Here is a 21,461-nt window from a genome sequence, read left to right as displayed (position 1 = left end):
AGGGTGTTGTTGTTGTTGTTGTTGTTGTTTTGCTGTTGACAAAGGAAGACACAGGCGCTGAGAGGAAACCTCGTCCACAGACTCCTGTGCACCTGCTCCGGGGCTGGAACCTGAGCTGGGTGGCTCCTGAGTGTCCCCTCCAGCCCAGCCCTTGCCTTGAGAGGAAGTTCCCATGGGGCTCACAAAGCATTTTCCCTCAGCTTCCCTAGCCTAACATGAAATGGCTTTGTCCTGGCTTAGAATACTCCTTCAGTGACAGCATATGCTGCTGACACTGTCTCTTGAAACATCTCTTGATTAGCCTTACTAAACCTAATGAACTCTACAGGGAGACTCAAAGCAAGGATTCTATGACCCAGGAGGGAGCTCCTTCTCTAAGCTCCAGATGCACCGAATCAGTGGAAAACGAATCCAAAACCTTACAGGAGATTTGGGTGTGCCTTGTTCCCTGCAGCTGAATGTTGCATCTGAGATTTCCAGCAGGTGCAGATGCTTTCAGATGAGAGCACACTTCATATCCAATATTCCAATAACACATGTTTTCCCTTCTTCCTAGTGCCTCACCTGTAGAAAGTGTCTCCTACACTGACACTAGGCCCAGGTATCTGACTTTTCCTCCTAGAGATCTAAAGCAAACAGGATACAAGTGGAGACTTTGGAAGTGCATGCAGGTTGTTATTTTCTTTGTCTCAGCTAAGAACCCTGCAAAGGCTTCATGATAAAAGAAGCTGAGATGAACGAGGGAGTTTCCAAATCTGTTTTCAAAAATGTTGAAGTCAGAGGCTTCATATTGCTCTACTGTCCTTGTCTGAGTCTGCCATTGTTTTTTTTTTTTAAGTTTCTGTATGTTCTCCTCAGAGTCTGTGCATTGCCACACTCTCATCTTTAATCCAGAGCCATCATCCTGGTTAGAATGGATTGTGCAGTGCAGGTCAGCACTGCCTGTTTTGACAATGGAAACCTAGAGACGCGATCGGCTTCCTCTTCCGAGCTGCGACGTTCACCAGGAATCTCCAGGGGAAAAGCTGTTTTTAGCCATTACTCCCTTTTGTGGTTTCAGTGTCCCTGGACTATTTACTTTCATCTAACCCTATTGGCTAACTTTACTCATTTGTGTAGTAATGTAAGAATGGGGGAGAAATCTGGAATGGGAGGTTTGTCTTCCTTCATGTAGGATAAGTTCTGGGAAAGTTCTTTCCTGTAGAAGCTTTAGAAAAAGGCTCCTGTTACATTTCTCAGTAATTAATCTTTTCCAATCTGACCAATAAGAAATGTATTTGGATAGTATTTTTTAGAATCTGGAGGTTTCTGGAGAGAAAGCCCGTAAAACGTAGAAGCATAAGACCCTCTGGAACCGTCACGTTGACCGAGTCCACATCTGTCGTTCGGACATCTATAGTGCTGACCACGAAAGTGTCCTCAACAGCTTGTGGCTTTTGCAGCTTCTCTTCCAGTTAAGCAACTGTCAGCTGCCATTCTGGACCTGCCTGTCTATCCAGGTCCTTGACTGGGTATTTATTTTTCAATTTCAGTTACTTAGTGGATTCCAAAAAGTATTGGCATTCAGATTATGCATAAAAATGAGGGTGATAAACATTATAATCTACGTGTCGGACCATAAACCAAAAGTCCAATCAAAGGTCTCCATTGATGCGTTACTGGGGGCAGAGTTTTGATCTTATTACGTATAACAGGCACCTGGTACGACATAAATGAACAGGCAGGAAAACAGAGAAAGGACATGACACAACGCTTACGAAAAAGTCTCAGCAATTTTAATTTTCTTCTGAGGAAGCTGAAATTGTGAAAGTGAAGCGGTGTGACTGCTCATGTCGCAGGTGATGTGTTCTGTTCTGGAAAGTATCTCCAGTCCTGGGCTGGATCCAGTAGGTGCACTCAGGCCCCCAAACCTGAAACAGGGACTCTTTTTCCTTAAACACAAGATATTCCAATAAGAAAGCTGTTCTCAGGTGAGCTGCAGGGCAGGGAGGAGGAGATGGGGGTGTCCTTGGCTTCCCAGAATTGCTGAAACTTGAAGACCAAGGCCACCTCTGAGAGGCAGAGATCCACCTATGAGTACATCACATCAGCTCTGTCTTCAGGAATCTTCGGCTGTGTGGGAGGATAAGGAATGTGATTTATTTATTTCTGCTCACCCAATGTGCTTCAGAAGAAATTAAACTGAAAATTCAATAATTATTTTTTTTTTTGTCGTATTAGGGGAGAGAACATGTATAAACCATGGCAATACAAGCGCTCCCTCCAGAGCCTGCAGAAGGAGCACGTGGACGATTGAGAGAAGGAAGTGCCCTGCCCCAGGAAGCAGGTGCCCTAACATCATCCCCTAAGAACTGTGCTCTAGATGCCGTGCGTCAGTGGAACCTGGGCTAGTGCCTGGGATTTGTAGGTAGTGTGGGGAGCACAGCACAGCTCCATTCCTCCTCACTGTGTGACCTGGGATGTGGCCTCTTCCTCTGAGCTTCATTCAAACAAGGTATTAATATAACATTGCAGCATTAAATTGACCTATAACCTTTCAAGTAGGAGCCAGTGCTGTTCAGAATTGTTATCACTATTGCTGTCCCCAGCCTTAGAAACCAGAACAATACCTATATGATCCCTCATCTCAGGTCTCAGGTGACCATGCTTCAGAGAACACACATGCTTTGTTTCTGTGACAAACATGGTATTGGATACTGGAAACTATGTGTACCTTGTTATAGATTTATGTTAATTATGTTACAATTGGTAAAATTAGAATTAGTGAGTGATATTTAAAAATTTAGCTTTGGGGATTTCTAAGCAAAGTGTGGATGGTGTGTTTTGATTTCTTCTTGCTTAATATAATATTATGTGAGAGGAGGAGATAAATTAAAGAGGAAACTATTCAGCAGTGTGGAATCAGGGATTTTATAAATAAAGAAGGTTCTCACATCTTCTGGAAAACGCATAAACTTTAAAAAATGAAGGAATTTTAGGACAGATTTCTATATTCTGGATACATGACTAATAAAAGGTTAAGTGCAAAAAGAGATACACAGAAGATGAAAATTCTGCAACAGATACTTTTGCAAAATAGACAGCTTTGTACTAGTTTGTAATTTTACCTAAGTATTCAAAAGATAAACTCCAGAGAGATCCAAATAAGAAACTATAATATTTCAATGTTAGATGACTGATCAAGAGGAGCTTGAACTGACATTATTTTGATGAATCATACCTCAATAATAAAACTGTGTCTAATTGTGCACCTATTCATGAGGCTGCTTGAGTAAATAGTTCCTACCTCTCCTACTTGGCAGTCCTGGCACAACCCAACATTCTCTAAACCTGGGGGCCACTGAGAACAGAGACAGAAGTTTGGATATTTTGAAGTGATTATGAAGTTTTGAGAGATCCACAATCACGGAGTGAGGTGACTGGTGAGGGTGGTCTCTATGAGCCTAGTCTTTGAAGAGTGTGGCTGTTTGTTATGATGAGCAAAGAGCTGCTTGTTATGATGAACTTAAAGCAACAAAGACAGTGGAGGAAAATGAAGAAACGGGGAACATGGTACAAACAGAGGGACAAGATAACGTTCCAGAAACTGGCAAGAATGATTTAAAAAGCATATGGATTACCTGGCAGAATATTTAAATAAATACTAGGAACATGTTTAATAAGCCAGTGGCAGCATGCAAGAACAATGTGAGAATTTTAATAGAGATAAGAAATTTAAAAGAGGACTAGACAAAAATTTTGTGTCGAAGAATACAATAAGTCAAAGTTTTTAACAGAGCACACTGTGGAGAGGCTCAGGCTTTTCTTTCCCCTAGAGCAGGTACTCCTGAAATTTCCCGAGACATGAATCACTGTTTGCTCCCTCCCACCTTCTAGATTCTCCTCAGAGATGCCCAGGACTCCAGAGTCCAGGTTCTCTCATGTTGTGTGACTTTGGGTTAAAACACACCTGAAACAGTGTGACTGTTGTCCTTTATCAATTCATCATCATCCACATTTTAGTTGATGAAATTTTTTTTACTTCATTTTGAAGAAATGAAAATAAATCTGTAGACTCTATCTAGGCGAGAATTTTTTTTTTTTTTTTTTTTTTTTTTTTTGAGACGGAGTCTTGCTCTGTCGCCCAGGCTGGAGTGCAGTGGCCGGATCTCGGCTCACTGCAAGCTCCGCCTCCCAGGTTCACACCATTCTCCTGCCTCAGCCTCCCAAGTAGCTGGGACTACAGGCGCCCGCCACCACGCCCAGCTAATTTTTTGTGTTTTTAGTAGAGACCGGGTTTCACCGTGTTATCCAGGATGGTCTCAATCTCCTGACCTCGTGATCCACCAGCCTCAGCCTCCCAAAGTGCTGGGATCACAGGTGTGAGCCACCGTGCTTGCCCTAGGCCAGATTTTCTTATGTCTCTTCTCTCTCTTTCCCTTGGTAGATGCGAATGTGGCCCCAACTATGATAGGAATCAGTAAACACTGCAGCTCTTACAACACTTTCTTGGTCAGCGGGTCCAACAGTGTGAGGACCACAGTAGCACAATTATTTATGAGACTAATTCTGTGTGCAATGCAGACACATTTTTTTTAATGTACCAGGACCTCCAGTCCATTGCAGCCTATGATTATGGAGAAGGAAAAAAACACTCTTCAAATTTCCATCATACACGTGGTAAGAGAAACTAACATTTCTGTCCACTGGTTTCCAGACCCAGCTGTTGCAGCCCCTGGCCACTGGGCACTGTAGTGCTCTCTGTTTTGGGGGAATTTAAGCATCCTGGAGAATGGTATTATCCCCAAAATGGGCCTTCTTTAGAGATTACATTTCCTACTATAAAGCAGAGGCAAAAAATACCTGCTGTTTATCTCACATCAGACTGTGGAGACTTAAGTCAGTGCCTCCATTGTTCTTCTGGGGTCTTTGTTTCTGGGCAAATGTGAAGGAGCAAGAACTGCTGGATCTCAGACTCATGTTCCTGTGATCACATCTCCTATCCCTTAACTATAGCTACGTTCCCTCATGTCAGAACACATTATGCAGTGTCTCATTCTAGGAATAAGATATCCAGTAACTTGGACAGTGGCACTAGTAGCATCTCTATCATTAAAAAAAAGCATGTGCAGATAAAGTTAATTCTTCTAAGTACAAATTACTACCTATCAGGTTTGGGCTTTAATTTTTTCGAATTGTCTCCATATGACTGGTGTGTATCCTTACAGGGTGTAATTCTTTTTAGACAAATGTGATGTCTATTGCTGTCAGTTCAGGCACTTGGTCAGAGGTGCTGGTCAGTCTGGTTGGAGGTATCTGGGCTCAGTCTTCCTTGCACATGTCAGGGAAAGCTCTGATATAAAGAGAGTGGATGCTGTCACTTATGTACCAGTATGGATTAAACTGCAGAAGATCATCACACTATGAGGTCTCCATACACTTTCACACAGCAGAGTAGATTTCCCCTGCTTTCAGCTGCCTCCTTACTTATATTAAATATTACTGCATGTACTTTTATTTTACATTGTTTTCTATTCTAAGCTATTGCCTGCTTGTTTAATTAAAGTCAGCAACAGTAAATTTTAAAACTAACAGTAAATTACCTGTACAAGTAACATAACATGGGCGTGGTGAACAAGCCAAGTAGAGACACCAGAAAACAAAACTCATAAAGACACACCTTGTGTGAGTTGAGAGTTGTCAGTGAGCACAGAAAACGAGAGAAGCTTGTGTTCACTTTTACATGAAGAAAGTCAATTATATTTGACACCCAGAAGGCTGGTCACACCCGTGAGAGAAATATGTAGAGTGATCCACATAACTCAGAAATTAGAAAGTGATAAAGTCACAAACTTGCAAAACCAGCAAAAACAACATTCAGTGTATTTAGTATTCAGCTCTGTTTCTTCAGGGAAAGGGATGGGTTATATCTGCATGGAGAAAGGGACAAGTAGTTTTCAGCTGATTCTCCTGGGAAGTTGCTCATGAAATCACTCAGGCGATGCTCTGACACAGGATTGTGAGGAGGACGTTGACCCCTGGTGGTCACCGTTAGCAACACGGGATGCTCAACCCTGGTGGGTGCCTTTGTTACTGTTTTGTCCACAAGAGATTTTAAGCTGTGATGAACTGCATGAGTGTGAGTTTTTAACCCTCAGGTGAGGAAAATACCATGACTACACAGAAGATGAGAAAATTGAAGACTTCACTTCATCAACCACATTCCACTGATGAGAACTGTTTACACAGAGAGCCAGGGATGAGCTGGGAAGAGGAAGGCGCTGGGGAAGATCATCCATAGAAGGACACATCCAGCCTGCTTGAACTCCCTGTGGAAGTAGGATTTAAATGTTTGTTCTCAGCTAATCGCAGGCATTTCAAGACCTTCACAAGCTTCCAGAAAAACAGTTTTCATGAACGAATGCCCATACGTTACTCAGTTGTATTTTTTCATATTTATTCTTCCCCTCTAGGCAGCACCGCAGCAGGGTGTTCTCAGAATTCTCCCTGATTCTTCTTGAGTTCCTGGTGCAGCTCCTGGAGGAAAAGCCTGCATGGGGAGGGAGCCCTCCTCATGCGCAACCCTGAGGCTGCCCCGTCACCTCACCTGTCACTGCCCTTCAGTCAATTTGTAAACATTTCTGAGCTAATCTTCCTGAAACATGTGGTGTTCAGCAGTATATTCACCAGGTAATAAAATCGTTAAGCTCTGTTTATTCCCACAGGGACATATCCCTCTCTAGAGCCCAGGTTTGTTCTGAGTATGCGGTAGTGGATAATTCGTGAGAGGAGGTTTACGTGCATCTTGCCATCTCCCCAAGTGCGCCCTCCATGGGGTTGACACGGAAAAACAAGCAGATGGACTTGCTCAACTGGAGGATGACACATATTTTCATAACCTGTGACCTCAGTGGTGCTTTTTACCTGCAAGACCAGTTGTGATCATGCCTCTGGCTAATGTGCACTCATCAAGGGTGAGCAGTGACCACCTCTGTGAGGGCTCCTTCAGGTGCACAGTCCCTTTGTAAAGGGAAGCTTTTGTTCCTACCTGGGTCCCATGAATGTGTTTGTATTTGCTGCACAAACCTCCTTATTCAGACGCACCACCCAAGAGCTTGCAGTGTACCTAATCCAACTGTAGGGCATCGTACACGGAGTCTCTCATTGCCAGGGTCTCCAATTCTCATGAAAGGATGTTATATTTTGTGGATTTTGGAAGAAAGAGTTCAAATAGTAATAGCCTCACCCACTTTCCCTCTGACTAATATGTTCTAGAAAGGACTGAAAAAACCTGTGGTGCTCTGAGATACTTTAGGTTTGTTATATTAGGGAATCACCAGAAAAAGAAGGATCCAACTGTCCTTGTAGATTCATCCATTGTAACTGATTTGTGCCTGTAGGGCAGGATAGTTGTGGTGGAGGAGGCTGTGCCTGCATAGGGAAGGGATTCATGGGAATTCTCATACCTTCTGTAATTCCTTTGTAATCCTAAAACTGCTCTAAAGTAAACTTCGTGATAAGGAGGGACAGAAACATTTGAAAGACATTTTTGCCACTTTTTAAGAATCATTCTTAGTCTCACCACGTGATCAAATAACCTTCTCCAAATCATGTGTTCATCCCACTGGAAAACTTGTTCACAGTAGCACCTTCATGGAATGTTGGTATCAACTTTATTGAGTGTGGCCTTTTCCACTCTGTGAATTTGTCTTATATGATGACTCTTGAATGGAATACTTATCTTAAAATTAGAGTATGTACGTGTTTCTATTGTTCTTTTTTAATCCAATATATAACCCATTTTGCAAACAATCTTAAACTTAATAACCCCTGTCATCTCCTCAGCCCCGCACAGCTGCCTTCTCCCTCAGGGTTTCTGACACTCTCAGGATGTGGGTTTTCACACTGTGCCTCTCGCACAGTAATACACGGCCGTGTCCTCAGATCTCAGGCTGCTCAGCTCCATGTAGGCTGTGCTCGTGGATGTGTCTGCGGTAATCGTGACTCGGCCCTGGAACTTCTGTGCGTAGCTTGTTCTACTACGGATAGGGATGATCACTCCCATCCACTCAAGCCCTTGTCCAGGGGTCTGTCGCACCCAGCTGATAGCAGAGCTCCTGAAGTTGTATCCAGAAGCCTTGCAGGAGACCTTCACTGAGGCCCCAGGCTTCTTCACCTCAGCCCCGGACTGCACCAGCTGCTCCTGGGACTGGGCACCTGTGGAGAGGACACAAGATTGAATAAAATCCTCTTTAACTAAACCAGGATCCCTTCCTCAGCTTTGGGACTAGGAAGCCCCTTACCTGTAGCTGCTGCCACCACAAAGAGGAGCCTCCAGGTCCAGTCCATGGTGATGAGCTGTGCTCCCAGGGGCTTCTTTAGAGGAGGGATGTGGTTGTTATGTGATGCTCAGGGCACCAAAATGTCTATATTTATCTCAGGAGACCTCAGGTTATTTGCATATTCATGAGGCAGGATATTTCACAGTTCAAAACCTGAACCAGGATGAGAAAGAAAACACAGATGCCACATCAGCTGTACAAGAGTGGGATGCTGAGGGACCAAACCCTAATCCTGCTTGAGGAAATGCATCCCCTGCCCCATTTCTAAGCTTTCTGTGGACAGCACTCTTCCCAAAGAAGAACATGCCCCAACTCAGGATGTGCTCCTCACTGTGAACCCACACTTTGTTGGCTTAGAGGTTACCTGGGTTGTTTCTGGGACCATCGCTGTCTCTGACATTGAGAAGGCACCTTGACTCCATTCTGGCCCCATTAGGAACAGTCAGAGCTCACTGGTAACACGGAAAAGGTGGCCACCAGTTATCCCACATGAGTGTCCAGCAGGGCCCATGGAGACTTCTGAGATCTGCTGGGCACTCCCAAGACAGACTCCCCAGCACTTACCTGAGGGTCCTGACCTCCCAGGCCCTTCAGTGGAAAGACTCTTGGTTTACAGATTTGCCCTCTGATGTGTGATTGGCTGTGAGATTTCCCTCCCATTGACAGTAGGAATCAGGGGTTGAAATAGAAATAGGAATTTGAGTTCTTGATCAACTCATAGCTCCCAAAATAATTACCAAGTAATTTGTATTTTGAATAAGTTTGTGTATTATTTCAAATTCCATTAAATAGAATGATTTGAAGTATTTGCATGGTTTTAGATCATATCCAGAGATTATCATCTTTATATGTTGATTTCTATTCCGCTTGGTCTGTGCACCTATCACACTCTTCAATCTACCACGTCCAAGTCACAAACACAACGTAGGAAACATTATTTATCTCTGAAGTCTGAATAACTTATTCATAGGGATATAGTGTCTCCCACAGTTATGTGCCCATTGAATTTAAAAAACCATCTATATCCTCTGTATTCTCACTATTCAGATATTTATTATCCTGGAATCCTACTTACATTGCTTTTTGAGTGATATAAGTGGTCCAGATGAAATATAATATTTAAATGAATATCAGCAATATGTTGAACACTTAATCTAGAATGACTTGTTGAATAAGGAAGACTCAGGCCCTGGAAGAATATTTCTTTTTATTTATCTCCAACAAATAAGTGAGAACATATAGTATCTGGTTTTCTGTTCCTGAATTAGTTTGTTAAGAATAATGACTGCCAGTTCCATCATGTTCCTACAAAGGACATAATTTCATTCTTTTCTTAGCTGCATAGTATTCCTTGGTTGTATGTAGCACATTTTTCTCTATCCTTTCTGCCAGTGATAGGGATTTAGGTAATTCCATGTCTATGCTATTGTGAGTAGTGCTGCTATGAACCTACATGTTTATATTCCTTTAGGTATCTGTCCAGGTGTAGAATTGTTAGGTCAAATGAAACTTCTGTTTTAAATTATTTGAGGGATCACCACACTGCTTTCCACAATGGTAGAACTAATGTATATTCCCACCAGAAGTGTATAAATTTCCCCTTTTTTCTGCAACTTTAAAAATTTGTTATTTTTTTTTAAGGTTAGCCATTCCAACTGATGTGAGATGGTACCTCACTGCGGTTTTGACATGTATTTCTCTAATGATAGTGGTATTCAGCATTTTTTCCTATGATTGTTGGCCACATGTAGGTCTTTTTTGAAGTATCTTTTCATGTCATTTGGTAGCTTTTTATTTCTTGAATGTTTGTTAAAGTTCCACGTGTATACTAAATATTGGACCTTTGTCAGATGTATAGGTTGTAAATATTTTATTTCCCATTCTATAGGTTGCCTGCTTACTCTGTTGATAGGATCTTTTGCTATACAGAAGCTCTTTAAGTTACTTAGGTCCCATTTGTCAATTTTCGATTTTGTTGCAACTGCTTCTAGCATTTTCATTATAAAGCATTTGTCAGTTCTTATGGACTAAATTGTATTTCCTTGGTTATTATCCAGAGCTTTTACAGTTTTAGGTTTTGCATTTAGATCTTTAATCCACATTTTTTCAGTTGATGCTGAAAACGCATTTGATGAAACTCAACATCCTTTCATGAAAAAAACATTAAAAAAAGGGTATAGAAAGAACACATTTCGACAAAATAAAAGTTATATTCAAGAGACTGTCAGGCAGTATCAGACTGAACGAGAAATAACTACAAGTCTTTTCTCTAAGATCTGGAACATGACAAATCTCCCACTTTAATGGCTGGTAAAGCATAAACCCTTCTGCTGCCCCCATAGCGGCTCTTACCTGCAAGCGCCACCTACTGGCCTGATGCTCAAACTGCATGACCTAACACAAAGCCGCTACCACCAGTGCACAGCAGTTGAAAATGAGATTAGCTTCTCAATACTTCTGTGATTCCAGCCCCGCAAAAGACCACGGGTCTGCTCACATGCCCAGTGTATTACTACTACAACGGGAATTTGAAAAAGCCACCACACTAAAGCTCTTAATAACAAAATAAATCACACTGAGTAGATGCCCCTCCCCTGGCCATTTCCATCAAGGCGGATGCTTTTGCTTGCCAGGCTCGGTGGCTCATGTGTGTCCAGCTTGGTTCCCCTCTCAGGGGCTGAGCAGGGAACTCAGGTCACTGTGCATTTGATAGACCAGCCCATCGCCTGAGACAACAGAGAGTTTCTCCCTGTGCACAGATATCAAGCGTGTACTCATCTGCTTCTGCCACATTCAGCTCAAATCTGTAAGGCCACCTACTAACATGAAGGGTGAACGTAAGGGAGAAAATTAGTAAAAAATTTTAGAAGACCAAATTGATGAAATAATTGAGGAAAATATCCCTAGTCTTGCTAGAGATTTTCACATGCAGATAAAAGAAGTTCAGAAAACTCCATGACAAGACACCGGAAAACAGACATAGCCAAGATCTACAGTCCCAGACTATCTAAAGTAAATAGAAAGAAAACCATTCTAAAATTCACAAAAAAGTGTCTAATAATTTATCTGAAATTCTATCATACTAACAATGTACTTCTCAGCATAAACTTACAAGACAGAAAAGATCGGACTCTCAATTTCAGACTACTTAACGAAAAAAATAGAGGAGAAAAATTCTATGTCAATAATTAATTTTGTATCCTGCTAAACTAAGCTTCATAAATGAAGGAGAAATAAAGTATTTCTAAGGTAAGAAAATGCTAAGGATATTTATCTACACTAGACCAGAACTACAAGAAATGCTCAAGGGAGTCCAAATATGGAAGCCATAAGTCAATACTCACCATCATAAACAACATAAAATTATAAAATTCACTCATAAAACTATTACACAATTAAGACTACAAAGCCGCTAGTTAATAATTAACAGGACAACAGGAGCCAAACCTCACATATCACTATTAAGTTTGGATATAAATAAGTTAAATTCTTCACCTAAAATACATACATTGGTAGAAAGAATAAAAAAGAGTTTTGAAATTTATGCTACTGACATGAAACTCATTTAATTGGTAAAACCACATAGCTTCACAGATCAAGAGGGTGAAAAAAGATATTTCATGCAAATGGAAACCAAAAGCAAGCAAGAATAACTATGCTTTATATCATATTAAACAAACTTTCAGTAAACACCAGTAATTAAAGACAAAGAAAGTCATTACATAATGATAAAATGATTGATTAAAAATACCAATTCTAAATATATATGCATCTCTACACCAGGAAACCCATATTCATAAAACAAATACTATTAGACCTAAGGAAGAACCTAGATAACAATACAATTGTGATGGACTTCAATGCCCCTCTGACAATCCCAGACACATCATTGAGACAGAAAATCAACAAGGAAACACTAGATTTAAATTGGACTCTAGACCAAATAAACCTAAAAGATATTAACAGAACATTCAATTCTGATGGCTGCAGAATATACATTATTCCCATTAGCAAGGAATATTTTCTAAGATGGATTATATACTATGCCAGAAATAAAAGTCTCAATAACTTTTTAAAAAATGAATTATCTTCTCAGACCACAGTAATACAAAGCTAGAAATCAAATCCTAGAAGAATACTCAAAATTACACACACACACAAATGAAAATTAAACAACCTGCTACTGAATGAACTTTGGGTCAATGATAAAATTAAAAAGGATATTGTAACATGCTTTGAAATGTATAAAAATAGAGAAACAGCATACCAAATCCTTTGCAGCAAAAACCTGTGCTAAGGGGAAAGATTATAGTGTTACATGACCTCATCAAAAAGATCCAAAGATTACAAATTAACAACCTAACATTACATATCAAAGAATTAGAAAAACTACAACAAACCAAACACATCAGTAGAAGAAAAATAACAAAGACTAGAGCAGAACTAGATGAAGTTAAGAACCAAGAAATACAAAGAACCAACAAAATAAAACATTGGGTTTTTGAGATGATAAACAAAACTTACAGACCACTAGCTAGATTAGGCAAGTAAAGTAGACAACAATTTAAATAAGCAGAATGAGAAACACAAAAAGAAAAGATTACAACTGATGCCATAGAAATATAAATGATCAACATAGACTACTATGAACATCTCCAGGCTAACAAACTAGAAAATTTAGGGGGAACAGATAAATGTCTGAAAACATGCAATCTCCCAAGATTGAAACAGGAAGATATAAAAATCCTGAAGAAACCAACAAAAATTAGTGATATTCAAGCAGTAATTTTAAAAACTCTCAACAAAGAAGCCCTAAAACAGATGATTTTAAATGGTGAATTCTGCCAATATACAGAAAGATCTGCTAGCAATTCTACTGAAACTTTTTCAAAAAATTGAGTAGAGGGTGTTTCTCCCTAATTCATTCCACAAAGCCACTAACAGCTCCATACCACCTCCATGCCAGGACCCAAAAAGGAATACTACAGATCAATATCACTGATGATTATAGATGTAAAAGTCCTCAACAAGACACAAGAAAATTGAATCCAGTCACCTATCAAAAAGATAAAATGCCACAGTCTACTAAGTTTTGTTTCAGGGATGCAAGGATGGCTCAACATTCATGTATCAGTAACTGTGATCCATCATATAAACAAAATTCAAAACAAAAAACATACAATCATGTCAATAGGTCAAAAAAAGCATTTGATAACATTTAGGATTTCTTTATGATAAAAACCCTGAACAAAATTAAAATAGAAGGAAAACATACCTCAAATGAATAAAAACCATATATGACAAACTCTCACACAACATTATACTGAATAGGAATATGTTGAAAGTATTCCTCCTAAGACTCAGGACATGTCAAGGATGCCCACTTTCACCACTCTTAATCAATATAAAACTTGAAATCCTGGCCAGAGAAATCAGGCAGGAGAAAGAAATAAAGACACTCAAATTGGAAAAGGGAAAGTCAAATTATTTTCTGTTTGCTGGTAACATGATTTTGTACTTAAAAAACTAATATTCTTTAGAAATACTCCTAGAGTTGATATATTAATTCAGCAAAGTTTTAAAGTAATGGAAAAAACATACAAAAGACAGTGGTATTTTTACACACATGTAACAATCAAGCAGAGAACCATAGATGTGTGGAACAGAATAGATATACCAGAAATAAAGTCACAAGCCTGCAACCAACTGACTGTGACCAACTAGACAAAAAGCACATCCTGGGAAAGGTCACCTTGTTCAATAAATTGTGCAGGAAAAACTGAACAGCTATTTGCAGAAGAATAAAACTGGACGCATATCTCTCACTATGTACAGAAGTTAAGCCAAAACCTATAAAATACTTAACTGGGAGACCTGAGAGTCGACGGTTGTAGATGAAATCCTAGGAAATGCTTTTCTGGACATTGTCCTAGGCAAAGAATTCATGACTATGACCTTAAAAGTAAACAGAACTAAACCAAAACAGACAATTCAGGCTTCATACAAGTAAGAAGCAAAGCATGTGCTCAGCAAAATAAAAAATCAACAAAGATAACAGAAAACCTACAGAATGACGAAAAATATTTGTAAACACTACGTCTGACAAAGAGCTAATATTTGGAATGTGCAAGAAACAAATACAACACAAGAAAACACAAATAACCTCATTTAAAATTGAGCAAATAACAAACATTTATTTTTCAAAACAGGACATAAAAATCATCCACCAGCATATGAAAAAACAATCAATGGCATTAATCATCACAGAAATGCAATTTAAAGTTACAATGAGAAACCATATTAAACCAGTCAGACTAGCTATTATTAAAAAGTTAAAAATAAAAACTAAACTGAACATAAACAGAGGTTGGTAAGGACACAGAGAAACAGTAGTGCATATACGCTGTTGGAGAAAATGTAAATTAGTACAAGCTATATGGAAAACAGTATGGAAATTTCTCAAAGAACTAATAATTGAACTAATATTTGATTCCACAACCCCACTACTTGGTATCGGCTCAAAGGAAAATAAATTTTATATTAGACAGATCCCTGCATTTATGTTTATTGTTGCCTTATTCACAGTAGCACATACATGGTACCAAACTTAGTGTCTATTAATGAATGATTAGATACAAAAAACATGTTGTACATGTATATGTGCTTATGTATACACACATATACACCCTCACAAATACCCTATATGTATTTGTGAATATATATGTACACACATTTAATTACTACTCAATAATAAAAAATGAAATGATGTATTTTACAGCAGCATGGATGAAACTTTAGGCCACTATCTTAAGTTAAATAACTCAGAAGAGTAAAGTTGAATACCACATGTTCTCACGTAAGTAAGAACTAAATAATACGTGCCCAAGAATATAGAGTGTGGAATAATAAATACTGGAGACTTGGAAGGTTTGGAGGGTGGGAGTGGTGTTTGGGATGAGAAATTACTTAATGGGTACAATATACACCATCCAGATGATGACTCCTCTTAAAGCCCTGACTTCATCACTAAACAATAAATCCATTTAACAAAATTGCACTTTCACCCACGAATTTATACAAATAAAAAGATAAGTGGACACATATTCCAAGTTATCATTAACCCATATTAGAATGTCTTACACATACAGCATTACAACTTCTTTATTTGGAGTGTTCTATTTTTTTTTTTTTTTTTCACTTACAAGAGAAAGGCAATCTCAGTTCTCAGGGTAAACACACTTTGGAGAAGCTGTTGTGTTGTGCAGCACAGGAAGGCAGCTGTCCCATCAGCAACAAGAGGATTGGTGTCTCAGTCATGTTCAACCATCTCCTATTGTTCTATAGTAATCTCTGGGCACAACATTGACCCCTGCATTCTCCTCCATTCTGAGGGACTCAAAACAGAGTCCACTTTTACGTTAGTCATAGTCCAGGTCCAGATTAACAAAAAATATTACGCTAAAGATAAAGCTCAAAAGCAGAGCCCCTTGTCACTATCCTCCCTCATTTCAGTTGTTTTATGGTTCACCCTCCCCACGTCACCACCTGAGCCACCTTCTGGGTGGATAGAGTTTGTGAAGCTTTGGTCTGTCATTGCAGCATAATTGCCCTCTTAGGTAGTGCACTTGAGCCCGTCAGCCAGAAATGAGATTGGCCAAAATCTGAGGTGGGCACAGTGCCACTTCCCTGCAATCACTCTCCCAGATGTTCACTTAATCCTCACAAATAATAATTGCATATTAGGCTAATTCTTCTCATGTTTCCTTATGTATCGATTGAGCCAGCTCTATGGGAGTATGAGTTATCATTTCTAAATTGCATTTACCTGCAGACATCTACTTGGGTTCAGCTGCTGCCTCACACCGGGTAATTGTTTCCACCCAGGTATCAGATTTTGTCACTTCACACCTGAATACTTACGTTTCCAAACAGTGCTTCAGCCATGTGTCATTGATTCACGGTTCTCTCTAGGAAATCCTTCTGATACAACTACCTTGAGAGGTTGCTTCTGCCACCCTCAGGCTCAGAACTCAGTAAAAACACAGGACTCAGGAGAACTGTCATATTCACAGGAACAGTTTATTACAGCAAAATGATACAATTGAAAACACTTGAAAAAAGGCACGAGGAGTGAAGCCCTGGAGAATCCAGGCACAAGCTCTCAGGGGTCCTCCCACAGGGGAGCCTCCTGCACATGGGTAATTGTCCAGCTGTGCTGTAAGATGACATGTGTGAAGTGTTGATACCCAGGGGAGTGCCCCGAGCTTTCTTGTCCAGGGCTGTGTTCTGGGAATGAATCATAGACTATGGAACACCTGGGTAACTGACCACTATACGCAGACAACAGCCCTCCCCAGCATAACAACAGCAGGCACTCACTATAAATCCCTGCGATTAAACTCGTACCGCATGTCCCAAGGCTGCAGACATCCGCAGACACTGTTCAATCAGGTGGAATATTTTATGGACTTGGAGACCTCATCCCAGGAGATAACAGAGAGCCATAGATGAAGAAAAGTTCTTTTTGAATTTTTTAGTTACTTTTTTAGGAACATGCAGGTTTTGACCAATTCAGGCCTGCTGAGTTAACCCACTGCTGTACACAAATCCCGATGGGATGGATTGTGGATGGTTAGGCTCAGCAGAGAGGGTAGAGATGGCTGATTTAGGACCACAAGGAGGAGCTGAGGGACTGTAGGAGGAAAGTTGAGAGGCTCTGGAGGGACCCATGAGTGTGCCTGAGCTGTGAGTTAAACCAAAGCTGTTGTGTTTCCCAGGAGCCCAAGAAAATGGTGCTGGAGTGAAGGGTGTGGGGAAGGGGCGGTGAATAGGCAGTGGATGGGTGCGGGAGGGGAAGGGGGTTAAAGGGGTTAGGAACCAGGAAGGAGAGCAAGGGATCTGGGCATTCCCTACAGAAGCAGGTTCAGAAATAAGCTGCCAACTGCCTCTTGCCTGGGCTTCCATCCGTATGTCAAAGATAAATTCTAGGCATGTTTCCCATCTGACAAATACCACAGAGTGAGGAAGGGATGGAGGCGTTGCTAGGAGAGAACACCCTGGACGAGGCAGCAGCCCCTCCTTGTCCTCATACGGCCCTGCCTTTCCTCCATCCTCACAGCTCAGAGGTTCTCATCCTTGTGCTGTGGTGGGAAAAATGTCCTGTTCTTGGAACACAAAGAGGATCTCCAGACACATGTGGGTGGTTAAGTCTACCATAAATCTGGCATTTCCAAACAAGTCCTCTATCTACTTTTCATCATTGTGTTCATGAAGACTCAGGGTAAGTGAAATAAGTCAGTCACTAAACAGTAAAAACACACAAAAAATTCACCTATTTACCCATGTTGGGATGACTACGGGGTTTCAGAATCAAAGAATCGGACAGAGAAGCACAAATGTTGGTGCTCAGGACTTCTGGACACCACACATGGAAATTGAAATTCACACATACAAATATGATAGTAAAATGGAGATCCTCACTTTCATTCAATGTTTGAGGTTCCTTGATCAATTAGGAAACACTAAAGGTCAATTTGTTAAAGAAAAAATACATATACAAAGACACTTGTTCCAGCACAGTAAGGAAGACTTTATCCAGGGCCCTCGTGATAGGTGTAGGGACCAGGGCAATGGGATTTTGCAGTGGGGTGAGAGATTCAGCAGAACTGCAAATATAGAATGAGAACATGGGGGTTTGTAGGCCTGCAGCAAGGTTGGGGTAAAGGATGGAAAATCACCAAGAAGAAACATCAGGAGGGAGGGAAATCCCGCTTAAGGCAGACTGCCAGGATTTTTGTTGAAGTTAGAACAGGGTGATCAGATGTTACCCAGTTTGTTTACTGATAAAACTGCTCATTAATATTTGGATTGTTTTCAGTTTCTGTGTATTTCAAATAAAATTGCTGTTCAGCTTAGAGGAGTACACAGCTGAGAAACATGTTCCTAATCTTCCAACAACATGAACAACAGCTAAACTGGTCAGGTTGCAACTAAATCAGTTTTCTTTAATGTAACAGGTATTTAAAGTTTAGCACCCCATTTGTTTATAAGTGTGTGTGAAAGAAAGAAAGAAGGAGGAAAGGAGGCTGGAAAAGAAAATGATTCTACGTAATTACCGATTTATGAGGTCCTCAAATGCAGGGACTTATTCCTAATGAACAGGGTCCACATAAATTGAAGAGAGTAACTTGATGTGTTGTTCACATATGGCTCTAGATTTATAATATAAATATTATTCTCTAAACACATAAACACTCATACACATTAGAATAGATGTAGTGGAGAGTGTCTAGTGGTGCACTGAGATGGTGACACTAAACCATGTCTCCAGGACCTTTCCCTGCCTGCTGCACCTGCCCTGATGTTGAGCCTTTAGCTTGCCTGACCATTGAGCTCCACGATGGTCCTGAGCCCCCATGAGGTGCCAAGTGCCCCCTGGGTCTCCCTGCTGGTTCATGAGTGCCCGCTTCTGTCCTCAGAACCCCGTACTGTCCTGTGAACCCCCACAGGTAGGTTTGTGTCAGGGCTCACACTGATGTCCCCTCACTGTGTCTTTTGCTTAAAAATACATGGTTGTGGCCCAGCACGGTGGCTCACACCTTTCATCCCAGCACTTTGGGAGGCTGAGGAGGGCGGATCATGAGGTCAGGAGTTCAAGACCAGCCTGGCCAACATAGTGAAACCCCATGTCTACTAAAAATACAAAAATTAGCCAGACATGGTGTTGGGTGCCTGCAGCCCCAGCTACTTGGTAGCCTGAGGCAGGAGAATCGCTTGAACCCAGGAGGTGTTGTAGTGAGCCAAATTCGCCCCACTGCACTCATCCTGGGTGACACAGCAAGACTCTGTCAAAAACAAATAACAAACAAATAAACAAAAACATGGTTGGGTGCTTGCTACTCCCATAGCTCAGCCATAGGAAGAACTGTTTTTGGACATAGATCTGGAGATGGTGACTGGACACTTGAGGATTGGGTTGGAATTTGTGCTTCCTTCATGACCTGTGCACCTGACCCACTCCTGTCCCTTCCATGGAGGCTGATTGACCCAGATCCAGCAGGAAGCACTGGTTGTGATGAAGAATCAATCCAGCATTTAAACCGAAATATTATTGTTGCTGATTCACTAAACAAAATGTGGCACTCATTTTTATTGTGTTGAGACACACATAATATAGAATTTACCATTTTAGCCCTCATTAAGTGTAAGAGTCAGTGATACTTTACACATTCGCAATGTTGTGTAACCATCACCACTATTTGGTTTGGGAACGTTTTCATCATCAAAAAGGAAGCCTCACCTCCATTAAGCGGTCATTCTCTGTTTCCCCTCCACGGACTTCCTGAGATCTGCCTCTTGGGGTTTTCCTGCTGTGCGTATTTCGTATCAATGGCACAATTCGGGATGTGGACTTCTGTGTCTACCTCAGTTCACTCACCCAATGTTTTCAAGGCTCATCCAAGTTGCAGCCTATGTCGGTGCTTCACTCCTGTTTAAAGCTGGGTTACACACAGACACACCACAGCGTCTTCATTACCGTGGGTTACGGACACACAGACACACCGCAGCATCTTCATCCCTGTGGCGGTTGATGGACACTGGAGCTGTATTCTCCATTTGACTACTGTGAGTGGTGACACTAGGTACATTTGTGTATGAGATTTTCTCTGAAGAACATTTTCCAAAGTTGCTGTACCATTTCAATACCAACCGGCAACCCATGACCATTCCAAATTCAGTATGTCTTTACCTACAAGTGATTATGTTTTTCTATTCATTTTTCTTATTTGAACACTGGCTATCTTAGTGTGTGTAAGGTGGCAATCCATAGGGAACTTAATCATCAGCATAAATCAAATAACCCCATTATAAAAATGGAGAAAGGACACACACAGAAACTTCTCAAGTGTAAACCTAGAAGAGGCCAACTAACGTATAAAAATGCTCAGCATATTCAATTATCAGATAAGTGCAAATCAAAACCAAATGAGATACTATCTCACGTATGTCAGAATTGCTATCAGTAAAAGATCAGAAATTAACAGATGCAGGCAAGGCTACAAAGAAAACAGACCACTTACACACTTTTGGTGCAAAATGTAATTTGGCCCAAGCACTGTCGAAATCAGTCTGGAGATTTCTCAAAGAACTTAATACAGAGCTACCATTCCCCTCAGCAATCTCATAACTAGGTATATGTCCAAGAGAAAACCAATCACTGGAAATAAAAGACACATCAACTAACCTGTGCTATTGACAGTACCAAAGACATATAATGAAACTAAATGCCAATCAGTTATAGACCGGAAAAAGAAAACTTGGTACTTACACACAGTGGAATACCATGCAGCTGTAAAAATGAATGAAATCATGTTTTTGCAGCAACTTGGATTCAGCTAAAGGCCAAAATTCTAAGCAAACTGACACCGAGACAGATGATAAGAGTCAATGGGAGATGAAATGGACAATTTGGGTGTTTCTTTGTGTAAAAATGAGAAAAGAAATCCCCTAGGTGCATGAACTCTAGAAATAGACAAGCTGGGAGACACTCATGTCCTGACTTCCATTACATTAGATTGTGCTTTTTCTCATTTTTAGTCAGTTAACCTTGCTTTCCTTCACTCTTGGCTAGAATAGCCACACATAATAATCTAGAGACATCAATATAAAAATAATGTATTTGAACATTAGAACAAGTGCTAACTTTTAGGTCAAAGTTAGTGTGGATTCAGTGTGATAGCCAGGAGACTTGGCTGAATATTAGCAATGTGCTCACAGTAATATTATCTAAATTAGGAAAGCTTGTTTACATCTTTTAGATTAGATTCTGATTGAAATCCTTTATCTAATATCATCTCTGATGAATCATACGTCAGTAATAAAACACGCTCAAATGAGTAGTGCATTCAGAATGTGTTCTTCCACCTGATGTAAAGTCAGCCTGCATGACAGAAGTTATTGTGGTCAACAGAGCTCATCAATAAGCCAAAGGCAAGGATTAAGTACATGTTTTAGAGGAGTGCCTGACTTTGGGATGTTTTTCACGCAAAGAAGGTTCTCACATCTTCTGGAACCTGTAAAAAGTCTCAACAAAAGAATAAATTTTAGATGTACGGCTACATTTTAGGGACCTAATTGTAA

At 40.5% G+C, this 21,461-nt stretch overlaps 1 gene segment (V, D, J or C); it reads right to left on the bottom strand.

Annotated features, from left to right (window-relative positions):
- Nucleotides 1-7,763: 7,763 nt before the first annotated feature.
- Nucleotides 7,764-8,387, bottom strand: LOC104681966. The segment is given in 2 exon segments: nucleotides 7,764-8,196; nucleotides 8,283-8,387. Coding segments are annotated over 2 exon segments (363 nt in total).
- Between the last annotated feature and the right edge of the window lie 13,074 nt (nucleotides 8,388-21,461).

This window comes from Rhinopithecus roxellana, chromosome 5 (genome assembly GCF_007565055.1).
Source record: "Rhinopithecus roxellana isolate Shanxi Qingling chromosome 5, ASM756505v1, whole genome shotgun sequence".
In the NCBI taxonomy this organism is placed as follows: domain Eukaryota; kingdom Metazoa; phylum Chordata; class Mammalia; order Primates; family Cercopithecidae; genus Rhinopithecus; species Rhinopithecus roxellana.
Note: the sequence above shows the minus strand (reverse complement) of the source record. Positions and strands in the feature narration are given on the sequence as shown.